Source organism: Canis lupus, chromosome 5 (assembly GCF_011100685.1).
Source record: "Canis lupus familiaris isolate Mischka breed German Shepherd chromosome 5, alternate assembly UU_Cfam_GSD_1.0, whole genome shotgun sequence".
Lineage (NCBI taxonomy): Eukaryota > Metazoa > Chordata > Mammalia > Carnivora > Canidae > Canis > Canis lupus.
The window spans coordinates 70,387,626-70,411,714 of NC_049226.1; the positions used below are offsets into that span (position 1 = coordinate 70,387,626).

The 24,089-nt window shown below is 41.5% G+C and overlaps 1 protein-coding gene across 2 annotated transcripts; it reads left to right on the plus strand.

Annotated features, from left to right (window-relative positions):
* Window positions 1-510: 510 nt before the first annotated feature.
* MPHOSPH6 (M-phase phosphoprotein 6) lies at window positions 511-23,141 on the plus strand. Of its 2 annotated transcripts, none has more exons than XM_038538179.1 (5): window positions 511-642; window positions 5,645-5,757; window positions 18,914-19,004; window positions 21,930-22,024; window positions 22,439-23,141. In XM_038538179.1, the coding sequence occupies exons 1-5, from the start codon at window positions 592-594 to the stop codon at window positions 22,572-22,574; spliced, it is 486 nt and encodes a 161-aa protein (XP_038394107.1). In that variant the 5' UTR covers window positions 511-591; the 3' UTR covers window positions 22,575-23,141. The 2 variants fall into 2 exon arrangements, with proteins under 2 accessions (XP_038394107.1, XP_038394108.1); XM_038538180.1 differs by lacking the exon at window positions 511-642 and adding an exon at window positions 1,023-1,170.
* Window positions 23,142-24,089: the final 948 nt, after the last annotated feature.

Genomic DNA, 24,089 nt, shown 5'->3' on the forward strand with positions numbered 1-24,089 from the left:
AGGGACCTACCTGCACAGCTGCAAACGGTGCACAGTTTCCCAGACTGCCTGGGTCAGCACCCGCCCGCCTCCCCTCCCCCCACCGCTCCCGGGCCAGCCCGGCAGCCTCCCCACGCCTCAGTGACCTCAACGCAGGAGGGGCTGTGGCGCTGACCGTGGTGCGCGGCCCGGGAAGCCCGCCGTCCGCGACGCAGACGCGCCACAGCCGCGGCGTGGCCAGGACGGGCGGCGAGCGTCTCACCAGCTCCCACCGCCTCGGTGACGCGCGGCGACACTCACCACGGCGCTCTCGGGGCGCAAAATTCGGGCCTCCTCCGACTGAGGCCTCTGTAGACGTTTGCCTCCTGCGTCCAGTCGCCCTCGCCCCTGGCGGACAGCCGCGTCCTCACCCGCAGCTCCTCGAGGAGGACAGCGCCTCCCGGGACGCGCCCAGGCGAGGGCGAAGCCACGCGGTGCGACGACGCCAGCTGCGGGAGACGCCGCCGCCGGGACGCACGCGGCAGTGCGCGTGCGCGGGCGTGCGTGTGCGTGTGCGCGTGCGCGTGCGCGGCGGGGGCTGGGGGTGGAGCGCGGCCCCGAGCAGGCGCCAACATGGCGGCCGAGCGCAAGACGAAACTGTCCAAGAACCTGCTGCGCATGAAGGTGCGGGGACGGCGGGGAGGCGCGCTGGGCGACGGGGGTACCTGAGCTTCCACACCTGGCCGGGGCCGGGGCTGCAGACGCGCGGGGGCACCGGGGCGGCCGCGGAGGGCCTCCAGCTCGGACATTCATTCATTCACTTAGCGCTTGGTCTGGTTCGGGCCCTGGGAACGGGATTCTGAGTCCGGCGGGTTCGCTCTTAAAGCCCGCGGCGGGATAGGAGAGCGGCGGCAGCGGGTAGGATGCCGCGGCGCTGAGCGGTGCCCGGAGCGCCGGGAGCTTACTTGGCTTCCGCGGGAGAGGCCCTTGGGTGGGGGGTGGGGGGTGGGGGGGGGAGGGGAGGAGGAGAGAGGGAGGGCAGGTGGGAGGCGGGGCGCAGGGCCGCGGAGACCCAGGGAAAACCGGGTGCACGGCTCTGGGACGCAAACCTCGGGAAAGCCGCTGGGATTCCCAAGAACTAAAGATCAGCCGTTGTGTCTGGAAGGCAAGTAGCAAGAAGTGGGCCTGAACCAGCAGCCAGTGGCCACATAGGTGAGCAGTTTTAGGCCAGAGGAAGAATTATTATTATTATTTTTTTCTCTATGTGAACACGGAGAAGCTATTGAGCATCTTAGCTGTGCTTACTTTTCAAAGTTCCCTTAGCTGCCCTATGGAGAATGCCCTGGTGGGGGAAAAAAAACAAAAACGAGCTAGAAGTTTTGATCTGGTCGCAATGGCAATGGGAACAGAATTAGAACAGTTGAGGTGAATATCTTCGACTTTCAGCAAAATTGATTATTTAAATTCGAAATTGAATCCATTTTTTTTTTTAAGATTTTATTTATTCATGAGACACAGAGAGAGAAAGAGAAGCAGGATCCCTGCAGGGAGCCGGATGCGGGACTCGGTCCCAGGACCCCTGGAATCCTGACCTGAGCCAAAGGCAAGAAGCTCAACCGCTGAACCCCCCCCAGGCGCCCCAAAATTGAACTCATTTAACAAATAATTTCAAAGTGGAAAAACAAAAAGGCAAGGGCACGTAAAAGGAATATAGGATTAAAACAGGGGAAACAACCAGGCCTTAAAAGCTTGAATAATAATAGTAAACATTTATAGTTTCTGCTATGTGCCAGACAGCTGTTCTACGTGCTTTGCCTATAGCCGCCCGTAGAATCCATGTAGTGACTCTGCGAGGTAGATGCAGTTATTACTGCTCTCCTACAGCTGAAGCCCCGAAAGAGAAGTAGCTAACTTGCCTGAAGTTACACAGCTAACAAGTTGTATAGACAGAACCAAACTCAGGCAGTCTTGCTCCAAAGCCCCTGCTCTTAACTGCTTGTCGCTGTCAGCACAGTGTAAGATGTCGTGTTTAGAGAATAATTTCCAGAAAAAAAAGGAAGCAAGGCATAAATAATGTTTTGAAAGATTGGAGAGTACATGTTGCATGTGCCAGATTTGGAGTTCAGCGAGGGTGTAACTAGGGATGAATAGGGTGAGTGAGGGTGGAGGGTAAATCATAATTTATAGTTTCTAAAGTTCTTTTTTCCTACATATTAATAGCAAAATTTGCATTTTTACCCCACAGAGGCTTCTTCTGACTCTGAGTTTGCAATCCGAGAGGTAGAGTGGATTGGCAAAGCAGGCACATCAACTGAAGATGTCCTGAGTGATTACACCTCTGACCAAAGAGCTGACTCAAGAGTTAGAAAGGAAGAAAATACCATAAAAAAAGTATCAACTCCTACCCCAGTGGTTGGAGAAGACTCAACAGGACTTGGAAGCAAAGGAGAGGGGGGGACTATGACACAGATTTTCTAGTTGGGTCAGCAGCTTCAGTTATAATAAAGAACTTATTGGTAGGATAGCAAGAGATACCATACATACAGATAGAGTGGAGTGTCCCATGAGAATGAATGGAACAGCTGCATTAGGTTGCTGTATCCAGTGTAACTGTTCAGCCAGAGTTCAGTGTAGAGCAAGAATGAAGAGAGTAGAGGATTTAATACTAATACATTTGTTTTGAAGTGTACCTGAAATCCTCCGACTTGGTCACCTGTTAGGGACTGGAAGGTGATCCTGATGGGAGTAGAAAGTGAAAGATATAGGTGGTATTCCTGTCAGCATGATGAAATGATTGTAAAGAGGGCGCTTATTTGTGATGTTAGCTCCTTTGGGCTCTTAAGATAGGAGTTGGTAAACTTTTTCTCTAAGAGGACAGATAATAAATACTTCAGGCTTGTGGGCCAGTTAGTATTGTACCTACTCACCCCTGCCATTGTAGCTCAGAACCAAATGAACAGATCTTTGTTCCAATAAAACTTTATTTACAAGAATTGTTATCTAGCCCAGAATTGTAATTTGTGATGCCTGCTGTAGGCTCTCACTTGTGAGTAAAGTCAAATCACTAAGCTTTTTTTTTTTTTTTTTTTAAGATTTTATTTATTTATTCATGAGACACACACAGAGAGGCAGAGACATAGGCAGAGGGAGAAGCAGGCTCCCTGTGGGGAGCCGGATGTGGGACTCAATCCCAGAACCCCGGGATCACAACCTCCAAAGGCAGATGCTTAACCACTGAGCCACCCAGGTGCCCCCAAAGCATCTGAGTTTAAAGAGAACCATCCAAGAAAGAGAGTCTGGGAAAATAAGTCTGGAGTTACATTCAGAGAACCTTTATTGAACTCTTCTTGTATACCAGCTACAGCCCAAGTACTAGTAATAAAAAATGAATAAGAGACATGGTCTACTATTCAGAATCTCTGTCTTTTGGGAGACACAAAAGAAGCATTAATGAACAAAAAGCCAGTGCTTATAAGGCTCTTAGATGTAGGGAAAGATATTCTTTTATGGGAAGAGATCTCTGAACAGCTTGGCCAAACACCAGTCAGGGAAGGCCGAAAGGACATGTGCTCTGGGTTTTTTCAAGTGGATATTTTGCCAGATAAGAAGATGGAAACATGATGTTGAGTAGCAGAGGAAGCAGGACTGGGAAGTACATTACTACATTCCAGAAACTGCCAGTTTTTTCCTGTGGTGAGGGCTTATGCAGACTTATGTAGCTACCACCACATTCATGATACAAAGCTGTTCCATCACCATGAGGTTCCCTCAGCCTCTCCATTTGTAGCCATACCCAGTCTTTTCTACTGTCCCCAAGCTCTGACAGATCTGTTCTCCATTCCTATAACTTCGTTATTTCAAAGATGTTCTATAAATAAAATTGTACATATGTAACCTTTTTGAGATGGCTTTTTTTTTTTCATTCAGCATAATTCATTTGAGATCCATCTAAGTTGTTGAGTATCCTTAGTTCCTTTTTTTCAATTGCTAAATAATATTCCATGCCATGGTAGTACCGTAGGACTTAACCATTCACCTTTTGAAGAGTATTTTGATTGTTTTCAGTGTTTGGCTATTAACAAATAGAGCTGCTGTGAATATTTCTGTATGACTTTTTGAGTGAACATAAGTTTTCATTTCTCTGAGATAAATGCCCAAGAGGACAATTGCTGGGTCATATGTTATGAATCTTTAGTTGGGTAAGAAACCAAACTGTTTTCAACAGAAGTTGTACCATTCGTATTCCTACCAGCAATGTGTGAGTGATCCAGACTCACCTCATCAGAACTGGATATTATCACTGTATTTTATTTGTAAATGTTTTCCAAGTTCCGTCATTGCCTTTAATATTCATTGGTGGGATCCCTGGGTGGCGCAGCGGTTTGGCGCCTGCCTTTGGCCCAGGGCGCAATCCTGGAGATCCGGGATCGAATCCCACGTCGGGCTCCCGGTGCATGGAGCCTGCTTCTCCCTCTGCCTCTCTCTCTCTCTCTCTCTCTCTCTCTCTCTGTGACTATCATAAATAAATAAAAAAATTTAAAAAAAAAATATTCATTGGTAAAGCCCTTTTGCCTAAAAATGCTTGTATTTTTGGAAAGGTTGGAATGGAAGGAAAAGTAATATAGAGCTCAGACAAGGAAAAGAAATAGGGACAGATGGAAACTAGTAGAACTCTAGACCTAATTTCTGAAGGCTCCTGGATATTTTCTGAATTTATTTTTTTCCCTTATTAATGTTTTATCATTTTGCTGTGATCAGTTTCCTATGGTGTTCACTGATGCCCTAAGGAAATAGAGTTATTGTTTATGGTGGGAAGAGACTAGCAGCTGGACTGCCAATTTCTCTCCTGGCCTATTTTGAGTTGAGCTTCTGCACATCTTAGAAAAAAGAGCAGCCGTAGAGGTAATCAGCCTTTCAGAGGACAGCAAACCCCTTACTATTTATCATTCATCATGCTGAAACTGAAAAGGAGACAGTCTAGACAAAGTCCCTGCCCTCGAGCTCTTCAGAAGAAACAGGTACTTGAGAAATTAAAATGTAGTGAGACTTAGAGGATGTCATTTGAAGCATCTAAGAGAGAAGTGCCAATTTTGTCTGCAGATGTCAGATTTCACAGGGATGGAATAGCTTTTACTATATATCAGAAGGGCTAGGAGTTGCCCAAGTAAAGGAGCATGAGAAAGGGTCCTCCAGACCAAGATCAGCAGGTACAAAGACTAGTCATGGGTCATCAACAGATTCAGAAAGTACGGAGTCTCACCTCCTCTTTCTGCCCCTCTCACTTTGTGTCTCTACTTGCCCATCCTGATCTGTATCTTCTGTTTTAGCCCTTCCCCACTGGCCACAATGTGAAACTGAAATATTGATGAGCTACTTACCAAATACAGTTTTTTATTGCTTGTTTTATTAAATCAGACAAACTGAAGTATGGTAAAGATCTTTCCAAGGTCTTCTGAAGGAAGCCCACGTTACTTTTTTGTGTGCTCTAGCGGGCTCTCTCTAGTCTGGTGTGAGGTTCTCAAGGGCAGAGCTAAGCTTCTGCAGTCACACCACCTCCCCCCTCCCCACCAAGATAGTATTCCTGAGAAATGAGGGAGAGCACATAGAGGAATAAAGTTATTTGAGTTTTCCTCAATTCTAGGTTGAGAAAACTAGCTGCTGACATGATTTTGTTTTGTTTTGACAGTTCATGCAAAGAGGACTGGATTCGGAGACCAGGAAACAACTAGAAGAGGAAGAAAAGAAAATCATTAGTGAAGAGCACTGGTATTTGGATTTGCCAGAGCTTAAAGAAAAAGAGTAGGTTTATTAGAAATTATACTAATGATGTTTTGGGCCTTCAGAGGGAAATCCCTGTAAATGGGACTCATCGTTCTAGTGTCGCAAGGCCTGTAATATAGTAGCTGCTTAGTTTATTGAATTAACTTTTCAAATAGTTTTCTAAAATTATAAAATCTATATAAGTTCTACTTGGGTTTATGCATTTTTACTGGCCCTCATTTATAATGCTGTTCTTTTTTTATTTTGAATAAAGGAATCTAGCCCATTTGTCACTGGTAATAGCTGGAGAGCTTTTATGAGAATCTGTGGTGTTCCCTGTCACGTTAAGTTGGAAGGAGTGTACTTTAGGCCTCTCCAATTTTGTTTGAACAGAAGAGTTCTTCTTTGGGCGAGCTTCCTTTTTTTTTTTTTTTTTTTTTTTTTTATTTATTTATTTTTTTTTAGATTTTTATTTATTAGAGAGAGTGTGCGTGAGCAGGGAGGAGGAACAGAGGGAGAGGGAGAAGCAGACTCCCTTCTGAGCAAGGAGCTTGAAGCAGGGCTCCATCCCATTACCCTGAGGTCACAACCTCAGCTGAAGGCAGGTGCTCAACTGACTCAGCTTCTCAAAAGCAAGTCAAGAGTTGTGGATGTGTTTCTTTTTTCTTTTTAAAAAAATTCCATTGCTGTTAATACCAATCACCTTAACTAATATTTATTGATTTTATAGCATGTTCCAGGAACTAAACTAAGCATTTTAAATCTCTCAATTATTTAATCCTCAGAGCAGATATAGAAGTTTGCTACTGTCATTCCATCCATTTTATAGCTGAGGAATCTAAAGCTGGAGGGAGAATAAGTTGCCCAGAGTCAGCTAGCTGGTTATGACTACCATACTAGGCTGGGATACCATACTAGACTATTCATCTTCCACCTCTAAGTGTGGTTGATGCCTGAGAAATAGTTTTGAATAAAGGAGTGATTGATTCATATCATCTGTTGACTTTTATCTAAATTCTTCTTAAAACTATTGTTTGTCCTCGGTGCTTTTCTTACTTTAGTAAGCTCTGTGGTACGGTAATTTTATCTAAACTGTCAGATGGGGATCCCTGGGTGGCGCAGCAGTTTGGCGCCTGCCTTTGGCCCAGGGCGCGATCCTGGAGACCCAGGATCGAATCCCACGTCGGGCTCCCGGTGCATGGAGCCTGCTTCTCCTTCTGCCTGTGTCTCTGCGCCTCTCTCTCTCTCTCTGTGACTATCATAAATAAATAAAAATTAAAAAAATAAATAAATTAAAAAAAATAAACTGTCAGATGATTGAAAATGCTGCTTATTCAGGCACGTTTGTGTTTTTCCTTTCTATCTCTTAACAATTTTTTTGTTTTTAACATGTTGTATTCCCTTGTTCACTTGGCTGACCTTCTCTGGATCTTTTCTGGAAGGCTAGATATCCTTCCCTAATGATAGAAAGCATGTCCCACCAAGAGATATGGAAGGAGGGTACTTTGTTTTCTCTGCTTGCTTCTCTGCTTGCTTTTCTCTGTTGCTTCTCAGAGAAGCAAGGTAGCTGTGAGGAAGGGGAAGACAGTGCCAGAGACAGTGTGGGCTTGGGGGCAGGGTGATATAGGAAGAGACCATTACTGGTAAGGTGCTATAATTTAATTTTATACCTTGACTAAACTTACACAAAGTATTCCAGATATTTTTTTACTTATTGTTATTAAGGAGCAGAATGATTTCTGCCTTGTTTTCAGTATTTAATCCCCCCAACATAACATAGTATTCCCAGAAAAAATGACCTTTAGATTCCTTCTCTAGGAGGCAAATGTCTCTATCCTTTTGAACTACCGTAACAAAATACCACGGACTTGTAGCTTATAAAGAAACAGAAGTTTATTTCTCACAGTTCTGGAGGCTGAAAGTCAAAAATCAAGGCCCTTCTGTGGTCCTATTTTGGTGATGGCCTTCTCCCTGGTTCATAGCCAGCACCTTCTCACTGTGTCTTCACCTGTTAAAAGGGGCTAGGGGCTTCTTTCTTTCTTTCTTTCTTTTTTTTTTTCTTTCTTTCTTTCTTAGAGCAGGGGGGAGGGGCAGAGGGAGAGAGCATCTCAAGCAGATTACGCACTAAGCATGATGCCAACTTGGGGCTTGATCTCTTGATGCCAAGATCACAACCTGAACCAAAACCAAGAGTTGGAGACTTAAGTAACTCTGCCACTCAGGCACCCCAGGGCTAGGGGTTTCTATGGGGTCTTCTTTGTAAAGTGCTAACTCCACTCACGAGGGCCCCATCCTCATGATGTGACTTCAGCCACTTCCCAAAGGCCTCATCTCCTAACACTATCATCTCTGGGCATTAAGATTTCAACATGGGTATTTTGTGAGGGATATAAGCAGTTAGACCCTAGCAGTAAATAATAAACTTCTGCCATCATTCAGTGCCTATTTGTGTAGATATGTATATTAGGTTAAGTTGTTGGCAGGAAAAGATGACGCTATCAAATTGGGTTACTTGAGAGTATAGCAGTAGGGCTCAGGGAAGCCACCAGGGACGGTGCATACCCCGGCTTGTGTGGTGGGAGCAATTTCCACTCCAGGTACAGAGGGTCAAGGGGAGGAAGTGGTCACTGAATCTGAAGATATCTTACAAGAGCTGCTAGGAGAGGGTCAAAGGGAGGGAGTGGTCACTGAATCTGAAGACCTCTTACAAGAGCTTCTACCTTCATAAGAGGGCACAGCCAGCCTGAGGAGTCCTCCACAGGAAGGACCCCTTCCATGTATAACATTCAAATCAGCCTCCCAGGATACAGAGTAGGGGAGATAATGAGAAGTAGATCTGGAGAGAAAAACCGGATGGTATGGCCTCAGGATTTGTCTTTTTTAACATCCCAAATAGGGAGCCTGCAGAATGGATTGGTTAATTAAGCACATGGGCTCTGGAGTCAGGCAGACCTGTGTTTGATGCCCAGCTCTGCCACTTGCTTACTTGCGACGTTGGGCAAGGTCCTTAGCTCCTCTTTTGTCACCTGTGTATTGGGTATGATGATAATGTCACATGCATTTTGAGAAGTAAATGAGCTAATATATGTGATGCACTCACTGCGACATCTCAAGCACAAAGCGTAATAGACAGACTCTGCTGGCACAGTTATTGCCCTGTCCTGGAATATTGTGAAATTCATCCATTCCTTCCTGCTCTTCTGTGTTTGCAAGTCTTTCCTCGGTAGTATCATCTGAATTATTCCAAAGGGTTACAGCTCTCTTTGAAATTGGAGACTTCGCTTTGTATATGCTTTGAAAGTCAAGAGGTTGCCGTCTATGATGTCAGCCATATCACATGGCAGTTCAGTGAGGATGATTAGGGCTCTTCAGTCCAGACATCCCCTGAGGGGATGCCGCTGCCAGTGCTTAAGCTGCGAGGGGGATGAGGGACTGGTTGCTTGACTCAACTGGGAACACCTGCGGGGCCTTCTAAACACCCATCCAAGAGCTCCTCATAGGGGCTGAGACCTTAGTGTAGCCATATTGCAGGTCACCTGCTCCTGCCCAGCCCTGCCATCCTCATTTCCATTGAGGGGCATCTTCCAAAGAGCACTGGCCCATGATACTTCTGCACACAGTTCTGTCTCAGAGTCTGTTTCCAGGGAATCTAATACAAGATACTTGGAATAAGTTCCTAGAAGTAGAATTTATCAGATCAAAGATTCTGCTGTGTTTTTGCTATACTATTTCTCTCCAGAGGATGTGCAGTAGTACAGAGAACAGCCAGCATAATTGCTTTTTTGCCATAAGATGCTGCTTTAAAAGTATTATTTGGCTACCATGCTTCTTGTGCTTGCATAGTGTATCCTAATGAATGTCATCAACTCTGAGATCTGAGATTGTACCCTACTTGCAAATTAACAGGTTAGCTTGCCACAGTTTCATGGATGCTAGTGGAAGGTACAAGACTCTTGCTTCAGACACAAGGACTTCCTTACCTCACAGGACAGCAAACAATATGAGCACCTCTTTGGCATCATTTCCCCCTTGCCCCCCAAATCTCATGGGGGATGATGTGGCAAGGCCCTGCATGTGTTGCTCACAGTAGTTTTGCATCATAGCTGAGAAATCCTGAACTTAGGAAACCTATTATCTTTAACACTAGACTGCAAGCCAACTTGCCCTTAGCCCCAGGAAAGACATTATTACACTGGACATTAAGCAAGTCTGCACTTTGCCTAAAGGAAGACGATAGCTCTGCCTTTCAAAGCCGTTCACTATATATATCCCTGAAAAGATATTCTAGACCAAAAGGACAGTTAGTGCCTTATTCACAGGAGAGACCCATTAGAGAATTGTATCCCTGTAGTGACTTTTTCCCCTGCTTTGCCATGCTTGTTATTTGTGGCAAGTCTAGTTTTGTTTTATGTTTTAAGCAGTAGTTTCTCATCTGTAAAAATGGATGAAATAATATCCTTGATGTGTTTTGGCCCTAAAATTATGGATCCTTACTAACAAAACTAAGGATTTTAAAATACAGAATACTTAGTTAGGTTTTAGAATATTTAATTTTTTGCTAACTCTATTTAGTTTTACTAATTATTGAAACTACTCATAGATTACGAAACACCTGTGTTCCTTTTTATATAAAAGTTTTGTGTTAGTAGAAACCCCTGAAAAAGCCCTTTGACAGGAGCAGTGTTCCTGTCGTACATCCATTCCTAGCCCCTGGTCTGTCTTCTGTCTTAAGTGAGTGCGTAAATGTATAGTTATGGTGTTTTCCTGAGGGGGTGATGCATTTGGGAGACAGATGAGGTTTTATCAGCTGCACTCTGTAAGGACCAAGATTAGGCAATTGACAGGGAATCCCACATTTATGGAAAAAGCTGAACAGAAGGCTCTGGAGAATGTGTGCCTGAATTTAGGCTCCCTCAGGGAGGGTGGCTCCTGAAGGAAGTGTTGGCTGGACTAGAGGGCCAGGGAGAGAGGAACCCAAAGAACAGTGATTCTCAAAGTTTGGGGCTCAAGGACCATTTACATTTTAAAAAATTATTTAGAACCACTGGAAGAGCTTCTGTTTGTGTAGTTTATCTTATGTCGATATTTACTATGTGAGAAATAACAACAAAAATTTTTTTTTTTTTTTTTGAAACAAAAATTTTTAAATCCTCACTTTAAAGGCAGACTCCTGTTGTTAACATAAATAACACATTTTTCATGAAAAATAACTGTTTCCCAAGACCAAAAAATGTTACTGAGAAGAATGATATTGTCTTACACTTTTGTGAATTTTTTAATGTCTGGCAAAGCAGAAGATGGGTTGATTCTCAGGGTAAATTTTCTTAAGTCCTGTACTCAGCCTTTTGTGGTCTGTTGTTTTGGTTGAGGCATGTAAAGAAAATCCTCCCTTACACAGGTGATATAATTGAAAGAGAGAAGTATTAGAATAGCCTTTTCAGGTAATTCTTTGACACTATGCCAAAACTCAGTAACTAGTAGTTTCTTTAAAGTTAACCGCAGTATGGAATCTCAGAACATCAGTACATTTTTCAGAATCATTAGTCTACCTTGCATTTGGAATAGATCTTTTATCCACACATGATTTCATAACATCATGCATTTCTCATTTGGAAAATATTCAGTGAGTTGTATAGATTTTCTAAATGTTAACTCATTTCCTTATATGATATCAAAAACCATATTCATTAATATTGCCCTGGGTTTCATCAGAAAAATCTTTTAAGTATTGAGAAACTCTTGAGCCCAAGATGACATACATAAGCTATTCAGAATTCTCATTTCTGCTCGAAAGCTTGAATTTTTAACCGGCAACAGTATTGTCGGTTGTTCCTTTGAAGTGACAGGTTCATTTGATTCATTTTCAGAAAAATGTTTGCCAAGTACCCAAGTTTGAATAACCATAGTTATAGTGTTCTATGGAAAAAGTAGCTAGTTCAACTCAGAATTCGATCACACAAGTGCATTTCCTCCAGATAGTCCTCATGCCTCACTATGCAGAGGTACTTAACATTTTGGATGCGGAATATTTTTGAAAAGTGTAATCAAGGGCCGAGATTAATGAAAATTAATACATTTTTTTTACTGCCTCATCGAAAACATTCGTATTGGCTTCTTTCCCTTTTTTATTTGAAAGCCAGCAGTGAATAATGCAGTGATTACCAGCATAGTATGGTGTCCCTACTTTACTTCATGGCAAGATGAGCTCTTAAAGTTGCTTTTGTACCCTCTGTGTAAATGTTGACACAGTGAAGAAGACGACACCTTAGTGTCCCTGTGAAAATACTTTTGACCTCCTACCAGTGTTCCCTTCTGCATTCCTTCCTGGCCATGGAAGCCTCCTGGCTGTTTCTCAGGCTGGATGCTTGCACTCCCTTCTCTGGGCCTAACTGGTCCCACAGCTGCTCTTCCCCAGGCATCATATTTTGTTCCTCGTTGCCTTCCAAACTTGGCTCACACATCATCCATCCAAGAAGCCTATTCAGACCACCTTTTCTAAAGCAACCAAAGACAAATTATCTTTAGATAAAAAGAATCTGAATGAATTGGATAGAATCCTGTTTTCATTCTGTTGCTGAGCTAAGGTGGGTTCACTGCTTGCTGAGGTACAGATAACAACTACACCCACTGGGTGGAACGGTCGCACAGAGGAAACTTTTTGCAGCAAGTAAAGAAAATAATTTCCAAAGCTATGATTCTCCCAAGTGAGGGTGAGTGGGTTTCTTTTATTTAGGGTTAGGATGATTATTCAGAAAGGGGAGCTTTGTCATCACATGTGGAGGCAGACATGAAGTCATGTAAGGAAGGGTACTTTAAAACACAGGCCTACGTGTGAATCCTGTGTTAATGAAGCTTGTGCTTCTCAAGGGTGGAGACTAATGTTACAGTGAAGCAGAGGTAACTGTCAAACAAGGGGAATGGGCTAACGGCGTGCTTGAGAGCTAGCTAGTATAACTGGATGGCGGGTCTTGGGCTCCTGATGCAGGGCTTGCTTTACTTTTGAAACAGCTGAGGGAGTTTTACCAGTTTTTTTTTTTTTTTAAGATTTTATTTATATTTATTCATCAGAGAGAGAGAGAGGCAGAGACATAAGCAGAGGGAGAAGCAGGCTCCACGCAGGGAGCCCATGTGGGACTCATCCTGGGACTCCAGGATCATGCCCCCGGCCAAAGGCAGGCGCTAAACTGCTGAGCCACCCAGAGATCCCCACCAGTGGTTTTTTGTCTCTGATTTAGTTAGGCTATTTCCTGGCCTGGTAAAGTGTTAGTTTTTGCTTCCTCTTTGTCTTTTTAAAATGTTTAACTACTGAAGTTTTTGTATTTCTTTGTAATTCGGCCACCTGCTGGGAAGTTGTGCTGGGAGTCTGCTTGCGCAAGTAAGGCTGCCATCACAGAAAATAGCTGGCTGGGGACCTAAAATGACTTCTCTGGTGGCGCACTTTGTCTTGTCTTTCTTTTTCCAGGGACCCCTAACTCTTTCCGCTTACAGTTTCTCTTCCATACAAGTGGAATTGCAGGGTCATAAGGTTGGCATATAGTTAACTTTATGAGAAACTTTCAGACTAGTTTGCACAGTGATTGTACTGTTTATACTTTCACTAGGAAGTAGAAGAGTTCTGGTTTTTCCACATCCTTCCAACATTTGCTGTTACTCTTTTTATATTCGGTCATTGTAGTAGTATCTTGTTATGATTTTTATTTTTTATTTTATTTTATTTTTAAAGATTTTATCTATTCATGAAAGACACAGAGAGAGGCAGAGACACAGGCAGAGGGAGAAGCAGGCTGCATGCAGGAAGCCCGATGTGGGACTGGGACTGGGTCCCGGGACTCCAGGATCACGCCCCAGGCCAGAGGCAGATAGATGCCCAACCTCTTGAGCCACCCAGGTGTCCTTCTTTACGATTTTAATTTGCATTTTCCTAATGACTAATAATATTAACTCTTATGTGCTTATTGGCATTTCCGTATCTCCCTTTATGAAGTGCCTATTCAAATCATTTGCCTGTTTTTAAAAGTGAGATGAGGGGATCCCTGGGTGGCTCAGCGGTTTAGTGCCACCTTCAGTCCAGGGTGTGATCCTGGAGACCTGTGGGCCCACGTCAGTCTCCCTGCATGGAGCCTGCCTCTCCCTCTGCCTGTGTCTCTGCCTCTCTCTCTCTCTCTCTCTCTCTCTTCTGTGTCTCTCATGAATAAATAAATAAAATCTTAAAGTAAAATAAAAGTGAGATGGTTCTTTTTTCTAGCTTTTTTTTACATATTTATCCATCCCTCTATACATCTGTCAATCCATTTTATTTTTAGCGTATTTCAGAGTAAGTTGCAGACATGCATATTATTAACTAGAATTCAATATTTGTGTAGGGTTTTGTTTCTTGAGATAAAACTTAACATCTATACAGGTAGGAGTTCTTTATATTCTGAATACAGATCCTTTTTTTTTTATTTTTATTTATTTATGATAGTCACACAGAGAGAGAGAGAGAGGCAGAGACATAGGCAGAGGGAGAAGCAGGCTCCATGCACCAGGAGCCCGACGTGGGATTCGATCCCGGGTCTCCAGGATCGCGCCCTGGGCCAAAGGCAGGTGCTAAACCGCTGCGCCACCCAGGGATCCCCTGAATACAGGTCCTTTAACAGATGTATGTATTGTGAATATATTCTCCCAGTGTATGGCTTGCCTATTTCTTTTTTTTTTTTTTTTTTTTTTTAAGGTTTTATTTATTAGGGGGTGGAGGTGGAGAGGAGCAAAGGGAGAAAGGGAAACGCACTCTTCACTGAGCAAGTAACCCAACTAGGGGCCCTGTCTCAGGACTCTGTGATCACTACCAGAGCCAAAGGCCGGCATTTAACTGACTGAGCCACCCAGGTGCCTGCCTTTTTATTTTCTTAATGTTGTCTTTGATTAACAGTAGTTTTGTGTTTTGTTTTGTTTTTTTCCTATAGAAAACCTGTGATCCCAGTACCATTTATTGAAAATATTTTTCCTTATTCATTGCATTGTTTCAGTGCTATGGTCAAAAATCAATATGCTGTGTTAGTATGGAACTATTTCTGGACTCAATTCTATTGCATTGATAAATTTTTCAGTCCTATTAGCTTGATTGCTATGGATTTCAATCTTGAGTCTTGTAATCTTGAAGTCTAGAAACAGTGCAAGTTTTCTACTTTTATTCTTTTCAGGATTGTTTTGGCTAGTCTACACCCTTTGTATTCTCATATAAATATTAGAATCAGTTTATTTCTCTCCATCAGCCCCTTCCCCCGCATAAGACTTAGATTGGCATTGCATTGATTCTGTATTTCAACTTGAGAATTGGTATCTTAACAAAATTCTGTCCTTCAGTCCATAAACATGATATGCCCATTTATTTAGCTATTTAATTCCCATCAGTAATGGCTTGTAGGGTGGAGTGTAGAGGTTTTGTGTATATATATCAGTAAATATATACCTATGTATTTCACATTTTAAATTGCTGTTGTAAATTGCCTTTTCCCCAGAGTTGTTTGTTGTGTTAATATATGTAGAAATGCTGTGTATAGACTTTGTATTCTGTAATTGTGCTAAATTGATTCATTAACTGAATCAGTTAGGTTGATTTTGTTTTGTTTTGAAGATTTTATTTATTTGTTCATGAGAGACACAGAGAGAGAGAGAGACAGAGACAGAGACAGGCAGGGAGAGAAGCAGGCTCCATGCAGGGAGCCCGATGTGGGACTCGATCCCTGGTCTCCAGGATCAGGCCCTGAGCTGAAGGCAGATGCTCAACCACTGAGCCACCTGGGCATCCCAACTCTAGTGGTTTTGTATGGGTTTCTTAAGATTATTTACAAATGCATTTGTCATCTCCTTTTCTTTATTTCATTGGCTAGGATTTCCTTTTCTTTATTTCATTGGCTAGGATCTCTTTATTTCATTGGCTAGGATTTCGTTGGTTAGGATTTCATTGGTTAGTACAGTGAAACAAACAGACATCCTTGCATTATTTTTGATCATAGGGAGAAAGTATTAACTGCTTTACTGTTAAGTATTAACTGTTGTGTTTTCATAAATGTCCTTTATCAACATGAGAGATTTTCCTTTCTCTTCCTAGTTTCCTGAAGACTTTCATAAATGTTGTTGAATAGTGTCCAATCATTTTTAATGAGATAGATGATCATATGATTTTTCTTCTTTCCTCTGTTAACATGGGAATTATCTTGATTTTTGAATGTCACAACCATACATTTCTGAAACAAATCACCCCTTGGTATTCATGTTTTAGATTTGTGTGTGTGTGTGTGTGTGTGTGTATAGTTCTTACAATTTGCTAATATTTTAGTAATGATTTTCGCATTTATATTCATACAGCATATTCTACCATAGGTTTCTTATAATGTCTTTAGATGGGGCCATAACATGAATTAGGAAATGTCCCCTCCTCATTTCTTAGTTTGAGTAAATTTGGTATTATTTCTTCCTTAAATTTTTTTATAAAATTCACCAGTGAAGCCATCTGAATCTGGAGTTTTCTCTGTGGAAAGATTCTTAATAATGAATTCCATTTCTTTAGTAGATTACAAGACTATTCTTATTTTTTACTTCAGATTCTGTTTTTCTGTTCTAAAATGTATATTTGGTGAGTTTTCATAGTTTCCATATTTTCGTTCAGGTACCCTAGTTGTGTCTTCATTACATTCCTGTGTTCCTATAAATCCTTGAACATATTTCTAATAACTGTTTTTAGAGGCTCCTGGGTGGCTCAGTCAGTTAAGTGTCCAACCCTTGATTTCAACTCAGGTCATGATCTCCAGGCTTAGGAAATAGAACCCCATGCTGGGCGTGGAACCTGCTTAAGATTTCTCCCTCGATCCCTCTTTCTACCCCCTCTGCCCCTGTCTGAAAAAAACTTTAAAAAACTGTTTTAAAGTTCTTCTCTGTTAATGCCATTATCTTTTTTTCTATTGACTTTTTTTCCTGTTTATGGGTCACATTATCCTGCTACCTTACATACCTAGGAACTTTTTATTGTGTGTCTCACATTATGTATTACATTGCTGAATACCTGGATTTTGTTGTCTTCCTTAATAAAGTATTGAATATTCCCTTAGACAGTTAATTTACATGCCAATCAGCTTGGTCCCTGTTTTTGTCAGAGTAGGTTTTACAGCCCTGACAATTGTTAAGATGAGTCCTACTGCCGAGGCGTGATGTTTCTGTTCAGTATCACAGAGTATTCAGCTTGGTTGCTCCACTCTAGATAGACACAGCTCAGACATTTCCCTCCTTTGTGCAAGGTCTTGTCCAACATACAATTTTAGGGTAAATTTTCTTTCTCAGGTATGGTATGCTGGAAAATGGTCCCCCAAATAATATCTAAGTCCTTGTCCCTGGAACCTATGTTAATTTATATGACAAAATTGACTTTGCTGGTATAATTATGTTAAAGATCTTTAGATGGGGAGATTATTCTGGATTGTCTGATGGGCCCTAACTGCAATCATGTATATCTTTATAGAAGGGAGATAGAGGAGAAGGCAATGTAACCATGGAGGCAGAGTTTAGGGTTGTGCAATCACAAGCCAAGGACTTCTAGCTGTCAGCAGAAGCAAGGAATGAATTCTCTCCTCCAGCCTCTGGAGGGGGCACGCTCAGTTAACACCTTGATTTTGGTCCAGTGAAACTGCGGACTTCAGAATTGAGAGCATATATTTCTGTTGCTTTAACCCACCAGTTTTGTGGTCATTTGTTACAGTAGCCCTAGGAAACTAATGCACCAGCTAACTTGTTCTCCTGGAAATTTTTTCCCCCGACTCTGTTGGACTTGCCTTGCACATAGACAGCCTGGTATTTGGCCAGACATTCAAGGAGACCGTGAATGCAGGTCCCAGAATTTCTCTATGTATCTTCCTTTCTCTGGGCTTGACCCCATTATACTTCACCTCCCTCTATAGCCCTGAACTTCAGTCTGTCTCTTCAGTTTTGTAAGACTGGGCTCAGGTAAGGCTCCACAGGCTAGAAGTTGCCTCCAGTCAGAAAGTGGGCATTCATTGCCTTCAGTCAGAAAGCTTACTTTGGTTTTTCCTCTCAGGCACCACAGCCCTGTGCTTTGACTTGTTCATTGTTTCCTCCTAGGTCCTCTTTTATCGTTGGCTGAAGTAGGAGGACTAGCTTGATACCAGCTGCCTTCTTACGGCCAGGAGTGAAATAATCTGCTTCATTTTTTTTCACTGTGGAATATAAATCATTTACTTATCGCTTGGCATCACTCTAGAATGTGATCTCTGTGAAAGTAGAAACTCGTTTTTGTGGCTGTCCCCCCCCCAGCTTCTAGAACACTGCCTGGCAAAAATGTTGGCTGAGTGAGTTGAATGAGTGAATCTTGACACAAGAAGTAGGGCCTACTTTCTGCCAAAGAAGCCCTAAAGGCCTGGTATTTACTTTCCTAGTGTGCTTTATGGTTGATTGTTTTGTGGTTTCAGGCAGTAGTCAGCTATGCTCACCTGGAACTAGGGTAATAAACTGGTGACTCAGAGGAGACTTCCAGAGCATCGCTGGCCTCCCAGGACCTTCTGCTGTCCAGAGGTTAGCCTCAGGTGCAGCGTCATTTTTACTAGGGTAGATTTTACCATGGTTTTGGTTTTGGGTTGATGACCTAGCTACCCTAATTTCTGCCTATTTTCCATTCCTGCTTATCCAGCTTTCCAAGCGATTCTGTGAGATGCCTGGTATCCTTTCAATAAATTCCTTCTGTGCTGAAGTCAGTCATTGTTGTTTATAGCTGAGAGCTTTGGCTAATACACTCCTACACCTGCCTGGGACTCCCAATTTCAGAGTATTTAATAAGAACTTAACAATATTGCGGGGGGAGGGGGTATGTAAACATCAAGAAAACTACATCAGATTTTAAAAATCTAGGTTTATTATAAATAGTCTAGGTTTCTGCATTGTGTAGGCATTTATGCAAATTAAGTGTGTAATTTAGACAAGGCTGTGGCTGCAGCCTCCAGCTCTTGTCATCTGCTGCCTTTGCTGGCCAAGGTAATCAGTTTTTATTTCTACCCCTATGTTAGAATTAGAAGTCTTACCTTATTTTTACTTGATTCTACTAAGAACCGTAAGTGAGATCGATTTTTCATTTGAAATCTTGACTTTTATTTGCACGGCTTTGTTATAAGTAGACACGCTAGTAATACAGGTTTATTTTCCCACTTAGATGTTTCATAATAGAAGAGCAGAGTTTCTTGTTATGTGAAGATCTTCTCTATGGAAGAATGTCATTCAGAGGATTTAATCCTGAGGTTGAGGTATTAAATATAATTGCTTCAAATTTTAAAATTTTCCAATTGAATTCTTTCTGCTAATAATTGGGTTTTGGTTTTTCCCCACCAGGTACCGTTTCTTCTCGTTATATACAAAATAACAAGTTTTGAAATACCAGTGGAGCTATTTAAAGAAATTGCAACCCTTGCAGCCTGGTTTTATGGTAGAGTTAGTAGATGATTTAATATAGCAGCACACACTCCATGACAGCACCCTGCGAGTGTTAGAGTTTTAACTCTGCTCTTTCACAGGACCGTCTGGATTTTGTTCATATGAAGCTATTATGAAAAATTATTTTCTGGCACCTATAAACATATCTTTTCTAATGGAAAATTATGACTTAAAAATTGAGTACTTTGACTTTTTAATGGGCAGGTTTTAATCCAAGCTTGTAAATCGATTTCTAAATGAACCTTTTGGAAAGTTTGTTTGAAAAGTAAATATTTACCTTATAATAGCTGTTAATTTGAATTTTCCTGGTTCAGGTTTGTAGAGATGCACAGATCTTCATTTAACAAATATTTATTAGAATTCTGGCACACGTACTAAAAACCATCCTGTCAGGTATTCCACCAACGAAATGGAAGTTTATGATATAAAGCTTTAGTTTTGTAACTATCACTTAAAGCCAGGGTTTCTCAGCTCTGGCACCACTGACATCTAGAGCCAGATAATTCTTTGTGGTGGGGGCTGTTCTGTGTATTTTAAGATCTTTAGCAGTGCCCTGGCCTCTACCCACTAGATACCAGTAGTGTACACATGCATACATACACACACACACACACCAGTTGTGACAACCAAAAATGTATCCAGACATTGCCAAAGGTCCCTTGGTGAGCAAAACTACCCCTGGTTGAAAACCACTTCTCTGAGAACGTCTATAGGGAACCATAGTTAACCAGACTAATCACCAGAGATTATTTAAAGATTGTAGGTTTTCTTCTCCCTCCCCTCCTTTTTTGAGGGTGTTTGGTAATTTAAGTGTTCTATTTATACAATCAACACTAAAAGTGTTTGTTTAGAATAGATATTTTTCTTGGCTTGGCCTGCTTAAAGCTTTAGATTAGGAAAAGAAAGAAGGCATTAGGGTAAAAGGGGAATCTGGGGGAAGCAAAGATAATAAGTGTATGATGCCCAGAGACTAGAGCTAGGCGTAAGCAAGCACTCCAGGGTATGTCTTATACAGTGGGAAGGATCCTGATGTGGGAGGCTATTAGAAGATGGCTTTCATGACTGCTGCTCTGTAACACTGAGTACATTCTCTCTGGGGAAAGGTTTTGAACTGTTTGGCTTGCAGATCTGAACTGTTATGAAATGTGGGAAGGATTAGGTGTATATACCCAGTTATGAAAAGATACCAACTTGAGAGCACTTATTTCGTTATAAGTAGGATGTACTTTGAACACATTTTAGCCTTTTTTTTTTTTAAGATTTATTTGAAAGAGTGCGGGGAAGCAGAGGGAGAGAGAAAGAATCTCAGGCAGGCTCCCCACTGAGCTGGGAGCTAAACACAGGGCTCAATCCCATGACCCTGAGATCATGACCTGAGCCAAAATCAAGAGTCAGATACTTAACTGACTGAGCTACCCAGGCGCCCTGAGAACACATTTTTAATATTGTATGTCTCTTTAGTGACACCTACTATGGAGTTTATTTAGTCAGTAAATATTTATTCTGTACCTGAGGTTCATCAGATCCTCTTGAGGCACTGGAAACGCACAGGAAACTGAATTCTGTGCCCTCACAGAGCTTATATTCCCAGAATTTTCTCTTTAGTCCTTTAAATGTTGGAAAAGCTAATTGAAACTAGTTTCTCTTCTGCTATCCCTTCCTCATCCTGCCTTTGCTAAAAAGAAGGTATTGTACAATAAAAATAAATTTTTTGAAAGATTTTATTTATTTATTTATTTATTTATTTATTTATTTATTTATTCATCCATTCATTCATTCATTAGAGACAGAGAGAGAGAGATGGAGACCAGGCAGAGGGAGAAACAGGCTCCCACAGGGAACCTGATGCAGGACTCAATCCCAGGAACTGCAGGATCATGCCCTGAGCCGAAGGCAGATGCTCAACTGCTGAGCCACCTAGGCATCCCCAAAATAATTTTTTAGTCGGGGTAATGATCAAGAAATGTTAATGTGAGAAAAAGAAATGGAGGTGAGACTATATGGCACATGGACATCATGTAGAATGCTTTATCCACCCTTGTATTCTGGGGTGAAGCCAGTCCTCCCCATGATGTTAGAGCCAGCCTCCCAGTCCTTCCATCCAGTAATTTACCACCACCACCAAAAACTGCATTTAGTATCACTTTTGAGTGTAATATTCTTATATTTAGCTCAAAGATGGGAAGTTGGAGGAAGTCTGAAAGTTTGCTTTTTCTTTGCCCCACTCACTAGAGTATGTTAGCAGTGTGCCTGCTTTAGATGTAAGTAACTAATAAGATTTACAATCTAAAATAAAATTTAAAGGAGTGCCTGGGTGGCTCAGTCAGTTGGGCATCTGCCTTTGGCTCAGGTCATGATCTCAGGGTCCTGGGATTGAGTCCCACATTGGGCTCCCTCCTTGGCAGGGAGTCTCCTCCCTCTGCCTCTGGCCCTCCCTGCCACTTGTGTTCTCTCTCTCACTCATTTTTTCTCTCTCAAATAAAATCTTTTAAAAAATAAATAAAATACAATTTAAATTCATTAATAGGAAGTCTAATCTAATGGTGCTTTGTCATTTTTTCCATTCACGGCTGATTTTTGTTGTCACATTGTGGAGCAAAGTATTACAGAGCATCCCTTCAGAGATTTGGACTACTTACATAGATTGTGACTTCTTCTTTCTCTACCTTCAAATACATTTGGTATCAGTTTCTTTAATAAGCCTGTTCCAACCCTGAAAGCACTGCTGTATTTTTCAGAAATTAATGCTTCAGATGAATGCTAAAAACAAAGTGGAAGAAGTTGAAAGTGAAGCAGTGGAGCTTGATGTGTCAGATGAAGAAATGGCCAGAAGGTAATAGTCACTTCAGAGCCTAGTTCTAACCTGGGCCCAGCATTCACTGGCTCTCACGTGGGTGCTCCACTTCCCAACTGTTCTGTCAGGTGCCCCAGCAGGAAGAGGACTTCCTGCTTTCTCTAAAGTGGGCTGGGGCAGGTTCATACCTGTCACAGGCCAGCAGTTGAGGGCTCTTGTCCAGTGCTGCTTCTAAGACATATTTTAAAATATATCTCTCAAGTTCATACAGGATAGTACCAAAACAAAAGTGAAGATTTTAATTCTGCATAGAAAAGTTCATAAATTTTAAATCAGACAGCTTTTTTTAATCATTTCGATTTTTCTTGTTGTATACTTGGTTTAATATTCTTGACAAGACTTGACTCCTACTTGTTTGTTTAATTAAATTTGTGCCGCATATCATCTTAACAGATATGAGACCTTGGTGGGGACAATTGGAAAAAAGTTTGCCAAGAAGAGAGACCGTGCTAATTATGAAGAAGATGAAAATGGACACATAAAACCAACAGTTAAAGTAAAGAAGATGTTTTTAAAGCCCCAGGATTAAAGTAGATGCTTTAAGACAGAGCTCAGGGAAGCCTCGTAAGAGTTAACATATTGTGGAACTCATTCTGATGGCCTCTGTGTAGCTATTAATACTATGATGTTTATTTGTAAAGAAATGGATAATTTTGGAAATGTGCCATTTTTGAAACAGATGTGTGGTGGATGTTATACATCCTTTGCTTAATGGTGTTCATCAGGAATGGATTTTTAGCCCTCGATCTTCAAATATACAGAGGTATGTGGTTGCTTCCTAAAGACTTTTTTGACCTCAGATTTTTTTTTTAATAGGGCTTTCCAGTCACTGACCTTGAATTGACACACATAAATTAAATCACTGTTAAGTTATCCTTATGTTTATATTTTACTTTAAGTTATTAATCATGCCAAGCCAATTTATACATACATTTTGGAATCAAATGTCATGAGGACCTATTATATGTGTAAATTCATGAAGAATAAATATGCCTCTCTAGCCAGAAGTACTTGCATGCTACCAAGTCATTGTTAGTTTGTGGAATTACGAGTTTTTGCTTAAAGCTTTTATTAATAAAAATTGTTCTGTAATAAATAAGTTTCATATACTTTTTTTCTCTTATGCTTTCAAATAATAGTTTTATTCTAATTCAGTATTGGAACTTTTATCCAAATGCTAACTTTAAGAAACCAATCATTAATTGAGAATATGGTAATGTGCTAGGATGAACCATAAGAGATTGGCTTTTATGGGTTAAAAACAATTATTAGTTTCTTATTTTAATCATTATGAAAGTCATTAACTCATAACTGTGCCCTGTTCTGTTTGGTCAAAGAAATCATTTGCACACAGAAGTCACCACTTTCCAAACTAGCAGCTCACTTGTATAACCTAGAGTTGTATTTTCCTTTCCATATTTTGCTGCTTTTCCATGGGTCCCTGTGTTTTTACTGGCCCCAGGAAAGAAAATGCACTGGGTTTTAGGATACTCCTTGTAAAGTAGTAGTCCCCAGATTGGCTGGTACAAAGCTGCACTGTTTTCCCTGAGATGTATTTAATCTGAATGGTGTCTCCTGCTAATATCTCTTCCATCAGCATTGTATGTATGGGAGAAATCTCTGCCAGCCAATGAGTAGCAGGAGTGACCTTGTATTGTTCCAAAATTTCAGCAGGATCAAACAAGACCATTCAGGTAATAAAGAGGATAATCCAACAAATATTGGCAGACTATGATTTCACATGACTTCTCTCTCACTCACAGCAGGCTCTCACACCCACATCCCTGTGTCTGACCTCTGCCCTGATCATTGTGGATCATCTCCTCAAATATAACATCCCTGTTAGATGGATCCTGTCCTCAAACCTGACACTTCTCCACTCCTACCTCAGATTCTCATTTAACCTCATGGCGATACCACAAGTCAAAAATGGAGAGTAATATAGGAACAAGTCTGCAGTTGAGCCCACAGACCTGTATTCCATGGTATCCAGATTCTGGATGCAGTGATATCAGAAAACCTGAACTACATCAGGAGGGAAGCA